Below are 21,923 nucleotides of genomic sequence, written 5' to 3'. Positions count from 1 at the left end.
GGGAGTAAAAAGATAGAAGGAGGGCATATAGGCAAACTTACGACCTCGGGCATGGTTCGACTTTATATGGCATACGTTTTACCTGTAGCAAACTCTCTGCCTTATTGAAAAAAGTGCCACTTTAGAATTGTGATAATTTGCCTCACAGTTGAACCACTTTGCGTCTCGTCGTGAATATGCCTGACATATTTGCCACTGGACATAAAGGGAGAAATGAAATAATCAGATCATTTGGTGATGTATAATCATTTATCTTCAGTTGTCTCAATCAGTTTCCAATTTTAATGTATTTTATATTTATTTACATTTGAATTTTTACGCTTAAACATTAGCATTTCTTCCATCATTTTTCTCTTTGCATTTAATATTATTTAACATCACAAAAAGAGGGGACAATAAATCTTCATTGAGTTGCAATCACTCACACATTAAGCATAGAATAACGGCTTTCTCGTTTGGCTGACAACACTAGCTGTTTCAAATTTATCTATATATCAGAATGGTATAATAATTATCATAAAAGCAAAATTGGATAACAAATGTTGACAACTATTCATATAAGGATTCAACTTATTTCGGGCGTTTCATTTATATTTTTTATATATATATATTATCTTGCTGATCGGTTTTGTTATTAATTTTTTTCATCTGCAATTGTCCTAACAAAAGTCGCCAACATGTGCTAAAATCAGCCATGCGACCTATTTGAAAATATTTAGCTGACATTTTTTGTGATTACATACATGTATTTCAATAGATAGAGTTATTTAAATGATTTAGCGTATAGATATATAGATAGCGTGAAATTCCCACAACAACAGACATCGAATAAACATATCTTTTTGTGATAGGACAAAGTTGGGTTTTTATGAATCTGATAAGCCACAGTTGTACATTTCTGGTCAAAAACGGTTCCACTTAGCATTGAAGATTCAGAGAAGGAGGTGTGTGTAAAATTTTACAGATGACGGATGCCAAGTGATTGAAATGAACGAAACAGAATGAAAAAGAAAGTACAATATAGAAAAAAACTGACTCCAAACTAGAACAAATTTTCAAGAAGAAAAAAGTTGTATATAAACAAACAGACGAAAAACAATCACAATCGGTTGAGATTTAACTATTTTTGCCGACCTGCGTCGTATAGTTGACCAAAAGGTTTGTGTAATCATTTCTTGTAACTGATGTGATGTTTATTGAATACAATGGGGAACAAAGAGTAAAAACACAAGAAACAAGTATGCAATTTAATATACATTTATTTTTAATTTATTGCCTGTTCACTAATACCACTCCCACATGTTCATTCGTCCAGGATTTCTCCATTCCCAGTGACGCTTTATTCAAGAGATATTCGAATTGTGCAATAGTATGTTTGGAGCTAATCCCTCCCTCTTCGTTCAGGTATAATCTTTCTCCTTTTAGAATTTTCCGGGTTAAATCTAATTTTCCTATAATATATAATTGGTAAAATGAACTCAATAAGCCCGTTAGTTTTCTTGTTTTCTTGTTTTACATTGTCATTTCGGGGCCTTTTATAGCTGACTATGCGGTATGGGCTTTGCTCATTGTTTAAGGCCGCACGGTGACCTACAGTTGTTAATTTCTGTGTCATTTTGTTCTCTTGTGGAGAGTTGTCTCATTGGCAATCATGCCACATCTTCTTTTTTTTTCTATCTCAACATAAATATTTAAATGAGTGAGGGAAATTTAAGTTGTCCTTGTTCATCAAACTGATATCATAGTACAATTAATCTTCTCTTTGAAAATGTATTTTAAATAATTGTTACAAATATAAAAACATTATATAGTATACGGCTGTTATAAGACAAATAATTATTATGATTTCATGTTTTTAAATTCAATGAACTAGAACTATTTCATAATGTCTTCTTATTATATAAAACATTAGAAAATTTCGCACAGGAAACAAAATTGCCTCAATATTATAGACCTATCTATGTCATAAAAACTGGACCTGCAAAACTTGACAAAATGGGCTCAATTATAAGATGTTAATGATTTGGCATACATTTCTTGTTGGCTTGTTAAACAATTGTTATTCAGACTCTGGAGTGTTTGATTCTTGATGCAATAACGAACGATGTCAAACTGTTTTAACAATCTTTCAATTCTTATATTGTTTGGCCTTTGCGATATAAAAAGAAAACAGTGTAGTCATTGACATTGTTTGCCTTAAACAGTGTTTTAGTAGCAACATTGATTAACACGTTACTGTACAATTCAACTTAAAATCTTTAAATCAAAGAAAAACATCTTTCTGTTGTTGCACCGATTCGTAAAATAAAAACGTATTCCCTTCAAAAGCGTGGTCTTTCCAGAGCACAATATATAAGATTAAAACAGGTTTGTATGGGGTTCTTGTTTTATATTTCATGATGTCTGGGTGATCTTTTTTTGGACGGGAGATATTGTCTCATTGGCAAGCATACCACATATCCATCCATTGCAATCATTCAAAACACACTTATCAATAACGGTAATATTCTTTTATTTACAATTCAATACAGACACATGTCCAAGCTTTCAAACAAGGACAAGAGCATGTCGAAAACTATGTTATGCCATACTGAAAACGATTGAATAAAGAAACTTGTACAGCCTTGCACACACGATTGAGTCGTATTTATTTAATACAAACCTATGTTAACTTCACAATTCTCGATAGCCTCTATCCAAACATTCACATAGCTACAATTATCTGACTTTGAATTTGCCACCAATTCGTTCTTAATTTTGAACTTTGATACGTCAATATTACCATTCATTTCTCTGTTTAAGCGATGGATGGAATTGAGATAAAACTTTTCGCTGTAACCTGCAGAAAAACGTTTTATCAATTGATCGATGATACATAAAAGACAAATATTAAAGTACGTCTCAAATAAAACAATAATGTATATACTGTTCATGTATGTCCTTACATGATGTCATAGACAATCGTATATTCCAGTATGTCCTTACATGATGTCATAGACAATCGTATATTCCAGTATGTCCTTACATGATGTCATAGACAATCGTATATTCCATAATTCCAGTATGGTGTCATTATAAACTAGTCTAGGGAGTGATGCCAGTAAAACATGAAGATATTTAACGAACCAGTATGATATGAAAATGCTAGTATATTTTTTTACAAAGTTTAAAATATATGAACAACAAACTGTACCTTTCTCGTTTTTTTATATAGATTAGACTGTTGGTTTTCCCGTTTGAATGGTTTTACACTAGTAATTTTGGTGCCAAAATATAGCTTGTTGTTCGGTGTGAGCCAAGGCTCCGTGTTGACGGCCATACATTGACCTATAATGGTTTACTTTTATAAACTGTTATTTGGATGGAGAGTTGTCTCATACCACATCTTCCTATATCTATCGATATAAAAAATATGACATTCAAAATGTTTTGTAGAAAATAAATAGAGATTTTGACTTTTTTTTTGTATTAATCATAATTGATTTTTTGATTTTTGGTGTTTTAACACCCCTTTTAACAACCGCATTTAGGCTATTTCGTGGCTGTCAGTTTTATTGGTGGAGGAAGCCGGAGTGCCCGGAGAAAACCACATTCGATAGGAAAACTGACAATCCTAGTCAATAAAGATTGAAGTCGAGTGCACCCGCTCGAGCGGGGTTCGAACTCGCAACCTCAGTGTTGACTGGCTAGTGATTACAGTAGTAACTACTTATCATAGTTGTATATTACGTTTTATGAGATGGTTGTAGTATCAAACGCATGAGGACTAATATTTACCTTCAGGATCTAGGTAAGATAGCTCTATAATATCTTTTCGAGATGCATCTGTCACATCAAATGTAATCACTAATTTGTCATCCACTGCAACAAGATACCAAGTATTAATTAAAATCATTTAAGACACCATGAGTACTGCAATTGATTAAAAAACGAAATATGTGTGTTATAATAGGTAAATAATTTAATTTTGGATGTAACACGTCCACTGTGTTTTGTCTATCAGATCATAGACATAATTTTGCCATGTGACCGTGACGTCACCAACTTTTTTTTCAAAATTTACTCCTTACAACTGGAATTTAGAAATAAATTATGAGAAATGACTGTAATATGTTTTTGTCTATTCGAAATAACCTTAAAATCTGATGCACACTTTTAATTACCCCGCTACTCGGGTTATTTATAGTGTGCACCACATATTTAATATTACTTTTTTTCTGTCTATGAAGAAATAACATAAAAAATGTGATGCACACTGAATAATAAATTATTTTAAAGTGTGCACCACATTTTTTATGTTATTTCAAATAGACAGAAAAAAAGTATTACGGTCAGATCTTATAATTTAAATCTAAATTTCATTTTAAACCGGAGGAAATCACGAAAAACAGTTGATGACGTCAAAGTCACATGACAAAATTATGTCTATGAGCTGATAAACATAACAACATCAGCCAATCAGAAGACGCGTTACATCCAAAATTAAATTATTTCTTCATAAATAAAACAAATATTACAGCCATAGTAAAGAAACCTTAAGTGAAACAAATATTGTTTTTATTTACATGTAGAACCAATAAGTACATATACGGGGGTTATTGTTGTGTTGTGTAGAGCGAGAAGAAACGACATCGACGTACTATCTGACTTTCTGTACAATAAAATTTCAGGCATCTTTGGCGTTGTTATCTTAAATTATTATGTGTTTAGTGTGATATTTAATGTGCGTATTGTAATTTACAAGTTTGATCCCCAGCATGACTTGATGAAAGAACAAACTTTAAGCCTGGCAACATATAAAATACGTGTATTAAAACCTTCTGATGATCAAATGTTTAGCAGGTTTCAGCTCAGTCAAATCTATATTAACGTGTATATGTAATAAAAGTACAGCACCGGATATATAAAGTACTTTAAAGCTTGGCTTTACACATTCAGCGCTTGCTTTTAAATCTACAGCGATATACTTTACATATCCAGCGCTTGACTTAATAAACCACGAATCTGTACATGTATGAGAACAACATGGCTCTGTACATTTCAGTATGAGAATCTTTGACAGACATTGTGTCAGTCCATTGGTCGATGTAGCAAAGGTAGGTATTGAGGTGTATCAACACGCATGCGCCTGCCACTAAGTCCGATTGTTCTATCATGTTATATCGTAATTTTTAATAAGTAGAGACTTGGTGTGCACAGTAAGTTATGAATTTATTTTGATTTATGTATTCACAATGGAGATGCGCTTGACAAAATGTACGATACATTGTCTATTGTTGATTGCTGCATGTTGCAATATGAATGTCTTTTGTTTAATTTAGTCGCTATTTTGGGGTCTCATTGAACTAGTGTACCCCAAACGCTTTTTTATTCAAAATATGTGATGTTATATGCTGGACGGACAGGCGAATATAAGTAAAGATTGACAGAAGAAAGGAAAGACTGACGAATGGTCAAGTTCAGCAATACATTGCTTCTTCGCCTCAAGTACCTTGCATAGTGTTTCGTATTTCCAATAGAACATCTAACTGCTTTTCATACGATAAACTCTGCAAACTTCCAAACCATACAATTATTTTTTTATCTGTCATAGTTCTGTGAATGAAAATAAAGGGGCAAAATGTACTAATTACTTAATGCATTTGAAAGCTTATACATTTGTATAAGCTAATGTATTGAAGACTCGCAAGATGTTTTTTTTTTTTGTTAAACATAAATCAGAAGTCAATCTAAAAAATTAAAAAATGGCTATAAACTTTAGAATAATTTTAAGACAAATTAGGTTTTTTTTCATAAAACAAAAAGAAGAAATATTTATTTAATCGATGTATTTATTTTTTCTTTTATAATTTTCAAACCAAAACAAGCGATTATGAATACCTTATCATTATTGGATACAAGTGATTTTGTCAAACCATATGACAGCTTGACTACATGTCCATTCGTGATTCTATTGGATACAAGTGATATGGTCAAACCACACGACAGCTTGACTACATATCCATTCGTGATTCTATTGAATACAAGTGATATGGTCAAACCATATGACAGCTTGACTACATATCCATTCGTGATTCTATTGGATACAAGTGATATGCACGACAGCTTGACTACATATCCATTCGTGATTCTATTGGATACAAGTGATTTGGTCCAATCTAATTAAAAACCGATCTCTCATCGCTTCTGTTTCTGATATGTCGCGTGGGAGATCTAACGAAACCGGCTTTGAGGTCACATGTGAGTGAACTAAAAGTCATGAATTTATAAAGATATGCAAATGAGTTGACGACCTATTAATAAGCCAATCAAAAAAGTTTATGAATTATTATGACTGACGATTTCGTCGTAAATAAAATGAGTTACATCCCTTTGCCTTATGTTAAACTTCCAAGATCGTGGAAGACTCAATTTCATTGGTCGAAAAAGACACACCTACGAGGTCACTCACATGTGACCTCAAAGCGGGTTTCGTTAGATCTCCCACGCGACATATCAGAAACAAGAGCGATGAGAGATCGGTTTTTAATTAGATTGGATTTGGTCAAACCATATGACAGCTTGACTACATATCCATTCGTGATTCTATTGGATACAAGTGATATGGTCAAACCACATGACAGCTTGACTACATATCCATTTGTGATTCTATTGGATACAAGTGATTTGGTCAAACCACACGACAGCTTGACTACATATCCATTCGTGATTCTATATTGCCTGTATTGTCTCTGTATAAGAAACAATAAATTATAGAAATTCGGAAAGAGATCTTCTATGAGCACATGAGAGCCAAGAGACGGTCTCCGTTTGACATCCTATCTAATAAAAAAAATATTGTAATGGAAAAGGCCAATTTCAAACGTTATTCGATAAAAAAAACTATGCGTCGTTTTCGTAGATTTTCGTAGATTTTCCAGTGAAACAATTAATCAAACAAGGATGCAACATTTTAAGTCAATTACAATTAAGTCCCTATAGCTAGATCATACAAAACCCAAGAATGTAAGACCGAATTTTCTATATTATTGTCAATGCTATTCATAGACATTATAAATATACTAACTTTACTTTTCTCAGTGCCACCATGTATTCCTCTCCGATTGGTTGAATATCTAATTTATTTCCATATATTGTTTTCACGTTTGCAGCGGTTTTGCTAAGAAAATCTATGAAATAGTGAATTGAATCATAATGTTCAATGTTTAAAAAAAAATCTTAGCCAGGCAAACACTACATTGCATACAAAAACATTAGAAAAATTAGTACAATGTGCAGTGACACAGAAAATCCTAATAGTCGTTTTTTATACTTATTTCTGTTGCTACATGTAATATGTATCATTGGAAGAAATATGGTAACATTGTTTTTTATGTTATATTGTTTAATTATAGTATATTATATAATTATAAATCATACAAGTTTTCTTTTGAGCTGTAGACTAAACCACATTCAAAATGATTTTAATCTTTAATTGTCATACTTTGAATCTTTGGATCTCTTTACCCTTCCGGAGCACCTGAGGGGTTCATGTTGCTTAGTCTTTATTTTTCTATGTTGTGTTTTGTGTACTATTGTTTGTCTGTTTGTATTTTTCTTTTGTAGCCATGGCGTTATCTAGCCTAAAATGCAGTATGCATATGTTATTGATCAAGAAATGTTTCAGCTTACAAATAATCGACTTTCTGTTCAAATATTTCAACAACAAAAGGAGATAGACACGTTCGAAAAACACATTTAGTAAGTAAGGGGAAAACAATGCGTTCATACCAACCTTTAGAAATATCTACTGGGACATAAGTTAGAGATTCGTGCGTCTCTAAAAGTTTATCTAAGATCAACATTGTCTTGGTGGCATTTCCACTACCAAGGTCAACAACCATTCTGGAATCTTTCAAATATTCTGTTAATTCCTTTAAAATACAACTACATCAAACAAAAGAAAAATAAGCCTCAGAATTGGTACTGTTTTCTTTTCTCTGGCTCTTTAGTCCTTACACAATTTTAGCATCTACCAATTAGAAAAGTTTTTTTTCAATTTGAAATGACGCAATTGTTTTATATTAACTTGCATGCCAAGTTTCATTGTCTATAAAAGAAAAGGATTTTTTTTTTGTTAATGTAAAACAGAATCCGATTGATGCAAATCTTATTCAGCCCCAAGCTTTGCTTGCGAAGACTGAACGTTACGAAAAGGATGTCAATCTACAAAATTAAATTAAAACAAACTTTTGTAAATGTTCCTAGAATTGACCGAATCAAGTCCATTTATGTTGGCCTGTAACCTCAATTTCCGCGGTGGTTAGAGGGTGTTGGGCAGTCATCACCCTGTTAAACTCTCACGCTTTGGTTGCTTTCTGCATTTAATTTGTTTTTCGTTCGTTTATTGTTTTTTTAAATTGAATCAGGTTTTGGATCTAAATTTGGCTAGTTCTAAATTTTCTATATGATTTTGTTTTTGCTTACTGTTGAAGGCCGTGCAATGCCACATTTTGTTAACATATTTGTCCTTTCGTCTTTAACTTTTTCTCTGTCAAGAGATAATTGTCTCGTCAGAGTTATACTACATCTTTCTTTTTTATAAAAAAAAACCAAACTATTTTTACCGAATAGGATAGTTTTAATAACTTAGAATGTTTTCAATAAGGATTCAATATCAGCTCGAGAGCCATATCGGCCGGGGTATCATACCGAGTCGTTAGTCGAGGTATAGTATTGGTCGAGATACTTTTGCCGGGTCAATAAGGAAAAAGACAGGTATTATACTTCATATCATATACTGCCTAGGTGCGAACGCAACCAGGCTGATAATCCCATATCAGCCTTATCACGTGACGTTACACAGAGCTGATACGGGACGGGTTATTGTCCGTTGATTTATGACAAGTCTACTTTCGCTTGTTACACATGTTACACATATGCAAACACTATCATAGTAATGCTAAATATATGTTAAGTTATGATCATCTACAATACAATGCAGTACGTAGTCGTTTTATTTCGATGTTAATATACACATGGAAAAAAGTATTGCAACACCCTGATTTTTTAAAACTTGAAAAATCAGCCTCTTATTTTGGATGGAATATGATAAAATATTTGAAAAATAATATTGAAACGTAGTTACAATGTAATCATAACATTGGCATTAAAACGAACAAAAAATGTATGAAAAAAATTGTTTTATTTAACCAAAATTTTTATAACAAAATGAAGTGTTTTTTTGTACAAAAAAAATGCATTTTACAACTTTTACTGTAGTCGAACTTTACATTTCAAAATTAATCTTTAGATGATTGTTCACATGATGGTTGATCGTTATACGCCAAAGAATTAATACTTGTGTGCAGCCTCCATTCAAACAGACAAACGCATCTTAACGTCTTCTGATTCCTGCCATAAGTCGACTAATTTGTTGCTAAGGTAGTAGCAACCATTCCTTACGAAGGGTATTGTTTATTTCATGACGTGTTTAAACTGGGGTGTCCTTTCGTGCACTTTACGCCCAATAGTGTCCCATATATGCTCTGTATGGTTCGAATCCGGGCTACGATCGGGCCAAGGAAGATAAACCGAATTCTTTTAAATCTGAATTTGACGAATACGTTAAGATCCTACAATCTACAAGAATATAGAAACGTCTTTAACTAATGTTGAAAATGAAAGAACTATAAAGAATGTATATGAATTTATTAAAGAGTCTAAGGGGTTTGTAATTGTGTAATATAGCACATTATAAAGTGCAAATACATGCATATTGTGTATAACCAGTCACATCATCACACACCATCTCTTCACAGTTCAAATATTTTTTATATATATATATAATGTATTGTTTGTATGCATGCTTTGTAAATATTCTATTGTTATAAATTGTTATGGGAGAAGACTATATAAGTTTGATTAACTTGTGTCTCATCCATTTTGCACATTTAAGCAAATAAAATATGTTTAAACTAAAACGACATATTAGCTTAATTTATGAGTACGTACTGTTATAATGTCAATCAGAATGTTCCTTTCAAAACGATGAAAGTAGTAATATTTGCACTGCTCCATACAAATATCATTTAACCGAGATCCTTCTTCGTCATAACGGTACCATGCTGGAATAAACATTGGATTTGCTGAAAGTCCGTTTAGTAATTCTGTCTTTAAGTTGTCCATGCTTGAACTAACTACTTGAACAATATTTGGAAAAATATCCTAAATCAAACAAACGTCTTTGAATGTTATAATAACAGTAAATGTCTGGGTAAGGTCGCGGTGCTCTGTGATACGGTTCACTGGACAGCGTTGTTAATATATCTGGTGTCAGTTGTCCAACTTGTTTTTAAACTCATAATATGATTAATACTAAAGAATCGTTAAAAGTATATAACAAGATTTAGTAAATAAAAGGATTTAATTCTGCAAGAATATAGTAAAGTGGTCGGAGCCAATGAAATTGTAGAATTTGACGTGTTTAATTGTTAAAAATGAATGACAATCATATTCTTAGTGAGGGTTTGTTCTATTGTTCAACCCTACATGTACTTACAATCCAAAACAAAAAGTTTCTTTAAATGAGATACAGGTGCGCGAAGCCATTTATGAGCATGAGAAGATTAAATTTCATTATTGAAATTGGTTAAAAATTAAACAGCACCCTAATACTTCTTCAGCTCTATATGTTGACTAGTACATGAAGCTTTAAAAACACATATCATAATAGTTGAATTTAGGCAACAACCATTTTCTTATTGGGGGGGGGGGGGGATTTTTTTGAAAAAAAATATTTTGATGACCTAGATGAACGAAAAAAAAATTATGTTTTGCGCTGTAGCTGAAAAAAAAATTATGCTGTCACCTGCTTGAAAAAAAAATATGCACTGTTGAATTTGAGAATAGTGAAAATAACAACAGTTGAGACAGTGGAACAGCAGATTATAAACATATTTATAACTTATTACTTTTTGTATTTTCCTGTAATAGTGTTTGATCCAGAAATATTTAAAAGCATTCCAAATCTCCCGCATGTATGCTACTACATTAAGACATACTTAAAACTGCAACTATTATAAACATGATATGGTCATTTTATAACAGGGATAGATATGGTATCATATTAAAGCAGTCTTTTAAAGTAGCCCTGATTGTGAATGACACAGACTTGTATACCGGTAGAATTTTCCTTTGTATCATTCTGTATCATTCTTTATACCTCTTTTTTCAATGGAATGTCAATTATCATAGTTGGAAACAGTGGATGTTTATAATTTGGAGCTACTCACTCTTTGCCATTACATATGGCAATGGTGGCCACTTCAATTGCAGTATTAAAATTCAAGGACTGTGGTACCTGTATGACGGACTCAGAGAATATCATAATGTAGAAAGACAACAGAGACAACAGCCAATGCCAGTATACAGACAGAGCCATGCACTTTACATTTTACATGATCATCACTTAAAAAATTAAAATGAATTTTATGTAATTTTATGGTTTTGAGAAAGAAAAAAATGTATTTCTGTTCCACATTATAGGAAATTTTTTTTTGCTTTCATAAGAAAAAAAAATTTATCGGAGGAAGGTTCTGAAAAAAATTTATGAACATAATAAAAATCCCAGGCCCCCCCCCCCCCAGATTAAGAAAATGGTTGTTGCCTTACTGTTGCAGTAAAAGTTATAATTTGAATACACATAACTTCAAACATACTAATAAGAAAAATGCTTTATCCACAAAGAAGGAAAGAATGAATAATATAACTTAATCTTTGAGCTTATACACTTACGAAATTTCAGATTAAATAAACCGCGGTTGGTAAAAATAGTATTTACATGTAGGGGGTTACGTTAACCTTTAAATTGTTTGCTTAGCGTATTAAAAAGAATTTAAATTTAAAGGCATTGTATTTGGTCATTTCATTCTAATCAATTGCCTTACTTAATGAAACCGTATGAAATGTAAATAATTAAAATTCAAATATTAGCTGTGGAAAATTTGTAATTGTATCTAAAGTTATATTTATTGATATTGAACTGTAAATAAAGAAAAATATACCCGAACGATGCCATCCAAGCGGATATGGGCTGGAAACCTACCAGACTCAAGCTGGCAGCCACTTTTATCGGCCAATCAAGATAGCAGCCACTTTTTTCCAGCAGCCAATTTTGATGATATGTCTAAAAACCAAAAAACTGCGTGAGGCTCAAACGTTCCAAAAATCTCTAAATCTTAGTTAAATGCAATCTAACAGCGGAAATCGATAATTTCACGGTTTCTACTGATTTTTAAAGCATTTCATTCCGTTTTAAATATGTATGTGAAGTTAGCGGTCTGTTCGTTATTTGACATGCGATAATTGATATTCAATATCCAACCGGCTGCTAGCAGTCAGTTCAATATTCAAATTTAGTTGAAAATCACTAAAAAGCATGAGGGAAAAAATACCATTTTATGACCCCTTCAAGCTGTCATAAATTTTCGTTGTCCTCGAATATAAACCCTGATACAAGTTGCATATTTGTCTTTATGTTATATAGATTTTTATCAATCAAACATTACCGAAGATTCACCAAAGATGTAATTTAATATATAAAACATGAAACAAAATCTGATTACTCCAGAAACATATAGACATATAAATAGAAATATTTATGGAAAGCCAAAAAAGAAAAGAAATTAATGTATAGTGAACACCTACCAGCGACTGCTTAATTGATGGTGACAACCCTCCGGACAATTATGAACCTCTGTGGTGGCCAGACGGGCCCGGATCCCAGAAAAATATTTAAGTGGGGAATAGCCTGGGTCAATACCTTTAAAATGAGCTAGGTCCGGTTCGAAACTTTGCCGTTGGTATATGCCGAAAAGTACCGAATGTGTGTTTAATACGGAAAATTACGTTAAGGGACACCTTTGAACCTCTGTGGTGGCCAGACGGGCCCGGATCCCAGAAAAATATTTAAGTGGGGAATAGCCTGGGTCAATACCTTTAAAATGAGCTAGGTCCGGTTCGAAACTTTGCCGTTGGTATATGCCGAAAAGTACCGAATGTGTGTTTAATACGGAAAATTACGTTAAGGGACACCTTTGAACCTCTGTGGTGGCCAGACGGGCCCGGATCCCAGAAAAATATTTAACTGGGGAATAGCCTGGGTCAATACCTTTAAAATGAGCTAGGTCCGGTTCGAAACTTTGCCGTTGGTATATGCCGAAAAGTACCGAATGTGTGTTTAATACGGAAAATTACGTTAAGGGACACCTTTGAACCTCTGTGGTGGCCAGACGGGCCCGGATCCCAGAAAAATATTTAAGTGGGGAATAGCCTGGGTCAATACCTTTAAAATGAGCTAGGTCCGGTTCGAAACTTTGCCGTTGGTATATGCCGAAAAGTACCGAATGTGTGTTTAATACGGAAAATTACGTTAAGGGACACCTTTGAACCTCTGTGGTGGCCAGACGGGCCCGGATCCCAGAAAAATATTTAAGTGGGGAATAGCCTGGGTCAATACCTTTAAAATGAGCTAGGTCCGGTTCGAAACTTTGCCGTTGGTATATGCCGAAAAGTACCGAATGTGTGTTTAATACGGAAAATTACGTTAAGGGACACCTTTGAACCTCTGTGGTGGCCAGACGGGCCCGGATCCCAGAAAAATATTTAACTGGGGAATAGCCTGGGTCAATACCTTTAAAATGAGCTAGGTCCGGTTCGAAACTTTGCCGTTGGTATATGCCGAAAAGTACCGAATGTGTGTTTAATACGGAAAATTACGTTAAGGGACACCTTTGAACCTCTGTGGTGGCCAGACGGGCCCGGATCCCAGAAAAATATTTAACTGGGGAATAGCCTGGGTCAATACCTTTAAAATGAGCTAGGTCCGGTTCGAAACTTTGCCGTTGGTATATGCCGAAAAGTACCGAATGTGTGTTTAATACGGAAAATTACGTTAAGGGACACCTTTGAACCTCTGTGGTGGCCAGACGGGCCCGGATCCCAGAAAAATATTTAAGTGGGGAATAGCCTGGGTCAATACCTTTAAAATGAGCTAGGTCCGGTTCGAAACTTTGCCGTTGGTATATGCCGAAAAGTACCGAATGTGTGTTTAATACGGAAAATTACGTTAAGGGACACCTTTGAACCTCTGTGGTGGCCAGACGGGCCCGGATCCCAGAAAAATATTTAAGTGGGGAATAGCCTGGGTCAATACCTTTAAAATTAGCTAGGTCCGGTTCGAAACTTTGCCGTTGGTATATGCCGAAAAGTACCGAATGTGTGTTTAATACGGAAAATTACGTTAAGGGACACCTTTGAACCTCTGTGGTGGCCAGACGGGCCCGGATCCCAGAAAAATATTTAACTGGGGAATAGCCTGGGTCAATACCTTTAAAATGAGCTAGGTCCGGTTCGAAACTTTGCCGTTGGTATATGCCGAAAAGTACCGAATGTGTGTTTAATACGGAAAATTACGTTAAGGGACACCTTTGAACCTCTGTGGTGGCCAGACGGGCCCGGATCCCAGAAAAATATTTAAGTGGGGAATAGCCTGGGTCAATACCTTTAAAATGAGCTAGGTCCGGTTCGAAACTTTGCCGTTGGTATATGCCGAAAAGTACCGAATGTGTGTTTAATACGGAAAATTACGTTAAGGGACACCTTTGAACCTCTGTGGTGGCCAGACGGGCCCGGATCCCAGAAAAATATTTAAGTGGCGATCAGCTCGGGTCAATACCTTCAAACTGAGCTAGGTATGGTTCGGAACTTTGCCGTAGAGATAAGCCTAAGAATTCCAAAAGCATGTGTGGTTAATATGAAAAGTACGTTAAGGCACACCTTAGATTCCCTATAGTGGATAATCGCCTTCATTAGTGCAACACCTCCAAATATAGATCAATTAAGATGGCTTCTAATAATACCATTAAAAAAGAACACGAATATAAAGTGTACGAAACTTGTATGGTAACCTTCTTTCATTGAAACAGGTTAAATTTAAAGTAGGGGACGGACACAGTTTTAAAACTTTAAAGAACACCTAAATGTCAAATAAACTTAATGTAATTTTTTCCCCTCCAATTGCAAGATATTTCAAGCATAACTGTCAAGTTTTGTCTCAGTCAGAGCTATAGTTTCAGAGAAAATCACTATAATGTAAGGCCATATCCTACGGCAATTTCAGTCTAATTTCTTCGAAAAATCCTATTTTCAGTGTATTATTATAAAATGCAGTGTTGACTAATATCTGATCATAAACTCATGATCTATGCATTCAAACAATTATATAGAATACAAAAGACAACTTTAAGATGATAAACAATTTTATTGCACCTTTTAGAGTTCATTTGAAGGTCTGTTTTGGTCTGTTTTGGTCCATTTTTCCTCCTTCCTTCCTTTTTCATCAAAACTTGATATCTTTTGTCTAAAAATTAAAACAAATGTGATTATTTCCCCACAAAAATGAAATAAATGCAATGTTAAATCAATAATTAAAGTGTTTTAGCTGAAAGAACTGTCTCTATAAATGTTAACAGTCTACACGGAAGTTTCTATAAGCCCTTATGTGTAACTCAAGTTTTTGGTCTGTTCGCCTAGTGTGACAAATAACGGTTCCCTTTCAGTCAATCATTTATTGTTACTGGTATCAAAGTCTTTTTATTTACTCATAACAGTATATTTCTAATAGATTTACACAAAGAGTCCACTTTCTTGTATTTTACATTAGAAAATTGGGAGAAAGAGTAATAAAAAAATACCTCAAAATGTTTTTAAAAAGGGTTATGTCCCTTGGAATGCTGGTACAAAAAATAATTGGTAAGAATTATAAAGTTGAAGTATGTGAGACTGGATTCTGATGTGTGTAAATCCAGGGCAAATAAGTGTTTAGATGATTTATTGTCTGTGCAAAATGTAGACGGCACAATGGCAAATTGTAAACTTTTGCGGCCAAAAAAACCCAAAAAAACATGATGATAGTTGATACTTACTTTAATGCTGAAGTGTCATCTGCAGACCAATTCACATATGAGATTTTTCAACAGAATGCTCTTCAGAACATGGTTAACACTGAAATAAAAAAAATCACATGTTGTATAAACAAATCTGTCAGGGTAATTTAAAATTTAACACAGTAAACTACATACAGCTTTGTCTGTCCACTCATTTGACTTAGAAAACACCCGTAAACCCTCATTTCAAGGCAATTTTACCTCAAACGTGCTCTCTGTGTCTAAATCCATTCCGAATAGTCCATGTTTACAATGTATGAACTGGTTTATTAATAACTTTTAAAAATGAAAGTACAATAAGGTCACGAGTGCATATGTAGTTTCCCTAAATAGGTGTAATACCACCATTGATTTTTCCCTATTAGTCTTTGTTAAATTGGCACTTTTAAAAAAATTGTACAGTATTTACCTTTATTTCAACCAAAGAAATACTTTGCATGTGTAAAGTTTAATCCTTTCCAGTGATACAGTGAAAATTTCACACTACATTTCATTGCATATAAGAAAATAATCATCGCCGGAAGTAAACAACCCAATTTTTACACTGTTATTTACATGTTACCTGCTTTGGTAACTACGTAACCTTAACGTTCCAAAATATTTTATAAGACCATCAAATAAAAAAAGAATGATGCTTTCAGACATCCAACATACATATTTACGACTCAGAAAAATTTAAGTGCATTGAAATGCAGGGTTAATTTTCTACAACTGTCAAATTCAAGGGAATATTTTTTTAGGCCTACTTTCGTATGCAACCGGATGTGACGTACCATGATTTGGTGGTATTACACCTAAAAGAAAAGAATGTTTAAAAAGGTGGACCGAGAAAAGTCTTAACTGTTGTCCTAAGTGCTAAACACTTTAGCCCAAAGGTATCGCATCAAGGATTTTACTGACGAAGAAGAACAAGGTTCTTTTTATGAACCTTCATTTAAAAAGACGGTTCAGGATTTGAATCGCATTGGAAAGGTCTTGCGAAAACAAAACAGGTTTGGGGTGAAACAGGTCTTTGTTCGATGAAAAGGGTAACCTAAACTCTTGATTCAAACAATCAGATATATATATGGAGTACCAACCTTTTAGCAAGTATAGTCTTTGACAATTTGCCCAAGATTATAAAGGATACTTTCGTTATGCGAGTATTGTGGTGAAGGCTCTTAAACATCTGGGCTACGTCTTTATTAAATAATAAACCACTAACGGCTTTTAATCTCCCATCAGCATGTTTCGATATAATACACATCCTCAGACTCTCTAGATCTTCCTTGTTTTGCTCTTAAGCTTCTATTGACAACTAAAGTTTCAAGAGTTCATTAATGTTTTATGTGTCGAGTTTTTAATCTGATTTACCTCCAGTTCTTGGTGCAGAGTGGTCTTAAACTCATCTTCCTTTTTCTCGAGTTCTTTAATGGTTGTATCATATCCTTTCTCTAGTCATTTTAGATCCCTCTACATCTGGTTACACGCGGATTGTAATTGTAATTTTAATTGTTTCCTATAGTATTTCAATTGACGCAAGACTCGTCGTTTTGTTGCAGCATCCGTATTATTATTCGGAGATTTAATGTTAGTGATACAATTGTTGTTCATGTTTAATTCTTCAAGCAATTGACTCCTATTTATTTCTCAATTTCCATAAAGTCCAAATTTGTCTGTCCTGGAAACGCAACTTCATCAAGGTTTTCCTTCAGACAACAATTGTGACAAAAACAATGTACAAACAAAAGTGTCCACAGATCACTGGTGCTCTTATCTGAAGTTCATCGGTGATGTAGTAGATCTTAAGTTTCAAGTAATATGCCATTACGTAAGGGGGAATGAAAGTCCGTAAGAATCACAATACACTTTGCTGGTTGTCGTCTTAAACTAACACGTCCAATGGGTTCCAGGTCTCATAATGGAAGGGTTAAAAGGTCACCAAATACGTCTTGTAATTGTTAAATGTAATTTTCTGTCAATTGACTTGTTTCTTCGTTCCTTTGGCTTTCCTGGTGTGTTGACCATCATCCATTCGATATTAGCACATCTTGTAAGAAGCTCTATAAAGTTAGCCATCATTTGACCACCACATGCATACCAATCTTTTTTTTTTGTTGACGTTGTCGGAAAAAACGGATTGTCCATACAATAGTTTGATGTGTCAATTTTGTTTTGAATGTGAGATATGTTTTTGTAAAAGTCGTCGGTTTGAATTTAATATGCTTAACTATCAGTGTCGGTAAACAGTAGTCGAACTTTGTTCCCGTTGGTTTTACGCACAAAGTCCAAATGAATGTCGTACATTTAAAATCTTTAAAATGTCTAAGATGAATGCTCCTTAGTATACAGGCTTGTCAAACGTTAGTTTGGTTTTCTTTATGTTTACTACTACCATGGACTCGTTATACACCACGATTTGGTCACAGTTGGGTTTAGCTATTAGTTTCAACGGTTGCCTATCAGTAGTCATTAATATTATATTCACCCATTAACGTGTCTTTTCCAGGGTATTTTCAAACATTGAGTTGTTCATCAGTTTAAAAGAATACTTTTCAGATACGATGCTGGCTATGATTCTAAGGTTAGTGTTCAGGTCAATGAAAATTTTAAGCCAAATTGATTGTTAAAATTTTGACAAACGATGCATTTTGGTTAATACCAATCCGTGGGAACAACACTGTTTCAAATTTCTAAAAAAAATGGTAAACACATGTTGTACATGAGCATAGTCAGCCACACTAATGTGTTCATTGTTAAGTCGGTCAGCAGATATTAGTTGTGTTTTCGTCATGTTGTAATGACCCTTCATGAAATCGTGAGATAAACATTTTTTTATCACTTATTCATTGTACTACCCAAATCACGACTTCCATACCTTAAATTTGGTTCAACTTTACATTCTTAGCTACCTATATAAGGTGTCGAACGAATTTATCATAAACCTACACGAATCAATGAAAAGCATTTCTTACCCATCCACTTTCTTAGAAAAAAAAATATGTTCTTTTCATCAGTGTTGGGAATGCAATTCACTTTACCATCGGTAAACCCCAACGCCTGTACGAACATGTGGGGTCATACCCTGTTAAGTAATGAAACACAATGGGAACAAAGATAGATAATTGACAGTCTAAGTTACAATTTTTTATGTGCTGCACCACGATACTTACCTGTCAAGTGCTCGTGATCACGTACTTTGTCGTCATCTAATTCATCATCGCACATGTGACAATCTTAACTCGCTGTAAAACATTGGGGATCTTCTTCAGTCATCACCAGGTCTTTTTATCAATGTACATGTCTGCAATCTCCTTCATTATCTCTTCCATGCAAACCACAAATCTTTTGATAATGTCTTCCACTGAGTACACTTTTGTTTCTTTGTATTCCCCATGAGCATACTTGACAAGGTAGTAAAACCAGAAGGTGTATTTTGTTGGTTACCAGCCGTGTAAGCTTTTAATTTGTCAGGTTGGCAAGTGTCTATCTGTTCTGAGCTACATTGAATGTCACCATAAATAACATAAGGAAATCGCATTTTACGTTTGTACTATGTTGTAAGATATTGTAAAGGTATCTTCTTCTGGAATCTCGATTTTCACTCCATTCCGATTATCACGATACACTAAATGTTCGTCTAAAAATCCTCACTTCAACAGTGGTTCATACATCTTCGACAAACACACTTTACCATTGTGGAATGACACTTTGGGACTGAACAAATGTGATAAACTTTTTATCCAACATTAATGTTGTTTAGTAGCATTGGTTAAATACAACATGTTTGTGTGAGTTCTATTCTTTCTGATGTTCTTTGAATTCTTAACGGGTACACTACACAATTTTTCTTAATAGTTGTTGTTTATTTCAACACCATACCGAAACACGTAAAGTATACATGGTAGTAATTAGCCTTTAAAATGTGGTCAATATGTTTCAAGGACATAACTAGCCCCTTCCCCTTTTTGTTCAACTCCTTTTCCTATTTTTTGTATTGACTCACTCGAAAAATGTACTTTTCTGATCCACCTCTTCATGATGTGATTTTGAGCTCACGTTAATAATGGCCTTCTTCTGTGCTAGTTTTACTGAAAGGCGTAGGTAAGACTTACACTTCAGGGACACAAATTATCCATATGAAGGTGTACTTCTACAATATGACTTACGTTCACTCACTTCCATCACGCATGTAAGTTACGATGCTTTCTTTTGCCTTTTCTATCATTACTGTTAGCTCAGTGTCTTAGTTGGTTGATTCAGTAATACTAACTTGAGTTGACCTAAAACGTGGACTGTCACCTGTTGCAAGGTTTGTTTTTACTAACTGTACTAGAAGCACCTTCGATGCCTACTTTAAGTTGTGATGTAAAGCACTTCGACTTGCCTTAAAAATAAATTAACAAATGGTCCAATGAGCACTGTAGTTCTTTTCTACCATCTTTCACCTTAATAACAGGTTCCTTAGCTATGTCTTGTTGAAATCTTTTTTCCTTTACCTAGATCTATAAGGTATACCAAGTTTCTTTTAGTATTAATTCATTTTTAGTGAACACATCTCTATTGGGTAACACTTGATGCGTTTTGTCTTCAATAAGCTTTACCAACACTTCTTTTTGGGTTTATACTATATCCTTTTAACCCCAAATCCTTTGCCATTCGATGTAGTTAGTTTACCGTTATTTGTAAATGTCCAGTTGGTATTGTCTTTATAAACCTAGCGCAACCTCTTTATTATGTATATTATGTATATTAAATGACAATCTAGGCGGACCCGGTATATTTTTGTTTGTTAATGCCATTGTTCATTTAATAAATTAATACCTTACACACACATGTCTTTTATGATGATTTATTTTTCAATTTTACACCCCTAACCACCACTGGTATTTTTTTTAATATAATGTTTATTAGATGTGAAAAGGAAAACAAGGACACGTACTTCTACGCGGTTTTATGTCTAATTAGGGTGTAGGCGATCGTACGTCTGATGAACGGTCCTTCCAACGTTCTCGTTTCGTACTACAAGACACTATAAGCCCAAATCTTACTTGTTACCAACTTCCTTGACCTCAAGATTAGTAGGTAACTATCACAAAATATTTCATCCACACTTGTAGTGTCAATAATTTGGTTCACCTCGCTTGTTGGCAGGTCCTTCCATTTTTGTTTTTCTTTTGTGACAAAGGTATTCAGATCAATGAATATAAGATGCCATCATAATCTTAATACTTATAAAAATATTTCTATATTCTGTTTATTTTTCGATTTAAAAAACATCACCCTGTACTCCTATTCAAATTATAACCCTAACACCCCTTACCCTTACACACCTTATCCTAAAACGTTAAACACCTTAGTAAACAGTTTTAAATCAGACTACTTTAACTTTTACACCATGACGCTAATTTACCTGTGTAATGTCATTACTTTTACTTACTGATATGACGTCACTTTCTTTTTCCCTGTCACCTTCTTCCTTTCACGTTCACTGTTAATTACTAAAATTGAAAGTGTGACAGCACTCTCTATTTTACACCACTGGTATGAACCCAGGCTATTCACTACTTTTTTATATAATCCTGAGCCATCTGCATTACAGTGGTTCCGAAATTCATATAACGTACTTTACTTACAAACCATATATTCGGAACTTCTTAGCATATCCTTACGGCAAAGTTCCGAGCTTTAATATTTTTCTGGGATCATGGCAATTCTGACCGCTATTGGGGTTTAAAGTTGTGCCTTAACATAATTTTCATAATAATCATGTCGGAAAATACGCGAAATACAAACATTTTGCTATGGTAACGTTGTAACCATAACGCTATAGTGAGTGACGTTATTGTATTATTCATAAGCTATCATGACGATTAAACGTATATAGAAAACACAACGCATTTATTGAGATTCTGTAACATTTATGTTACCGTGACTGACTTTAAAGGCAATACATGT

The 21,923-nt window shown here is 34.0% G+C and overlaps 1 protein-coding gene and 1 long non-coding RNA gene across 2 annotated transcripts; both read right to left on the bottom strand.

The window, feature by feature from the left end:
- Nucleotides 1-1,243: 1,243 nt before the first annotated feature.
- Nucleotides 1,244-10,229, bottom strand: LOC143082380 (histidine N-alpha-methyltransferase-like). The gene is made up of 7 exons (XM_076258026.1): nucleotides 9,994-10,229; nucleotides 7,775-7,913; nucleotides 7,067-7,169; nucleotides 5,492-5,595; nucleotides 3,778-3,861; nucleotides 2,663-2,839; nucleotides 1,244-1,451 (listed from the first exon to the last, which is right to left on the bottom strand). Exons 1-7 carry the CDS (start codon nucleotides 10,165-10,167, stop codon nucleotides 1,270-1,272), a joined length of 963 nt encoding a protein of 320 aa, XP_076114141.1. The 5' UTR covers nucleotides 10,168-10,229; the 3' UTR covers nucleotides 1,244-1,269.
- Nucleotides 10,230-15,281: 5,052 nt separating this feature from the next.
- On the bottom strand, nucleotides 15,282-16,779 carry LOC143084407 (uncharacterized). Its single transcript, XR_012981060.1, has 3 exons — nucleotides 16,396-16,779; nucleotides 15,966-16,044; nucleotides 15,282-15,400 (listed from the first exon to the last, which is right to left on the bottom strand). It is a non-coding gene; the product is annotated as an uncharacterized LOC143084407 (long non-coding RNA).
- Nucleotides 16,780-21,923: the final 5,144 nt, after the last annotated feature.

This window comes from Mytilus galloprovincialis, chromosome 7, assembly GCF_965363235.1.
Source record: "Mytilus galloprovincialis chromosome 7, xbMytGall1.hap1.1, whole genome shotgun sequence".
NCBI lineage: Eukaryota > Metazoa > Mollusca > Bivalvia > Mytilida > Mytilidae > Mytilus > Mytilus galloprovincialis.
This window is presented reverse-complemented; position numbering and strand designations above follow the sequence as displayed.

Excerpts from the sequence above, each read along its gene's own strand:
- LOC143082380 (XM_076258026.1), bottom strand. The coding sequence starts at position 10,167 with ATGGACAACTTAAAGACAGAATTACTAAACGGACTTTCAGCAAATCCA. Across the intron at positions 7,914-9,993 it reads TTCTGATTGACATTATAACA|GAATTAACAGAATATTTGAA; the intron begins GTACGTACTCAT and ends TGTATTTTAAAG. Across the intron at positions 2,840-3,777 it reads ATCTTACCTAGATCCTGAAG|GTTACAGCGAAAAGTTTTAT; the intron begins GTAAATATTAGT and ends GTTTTTCTGCAG.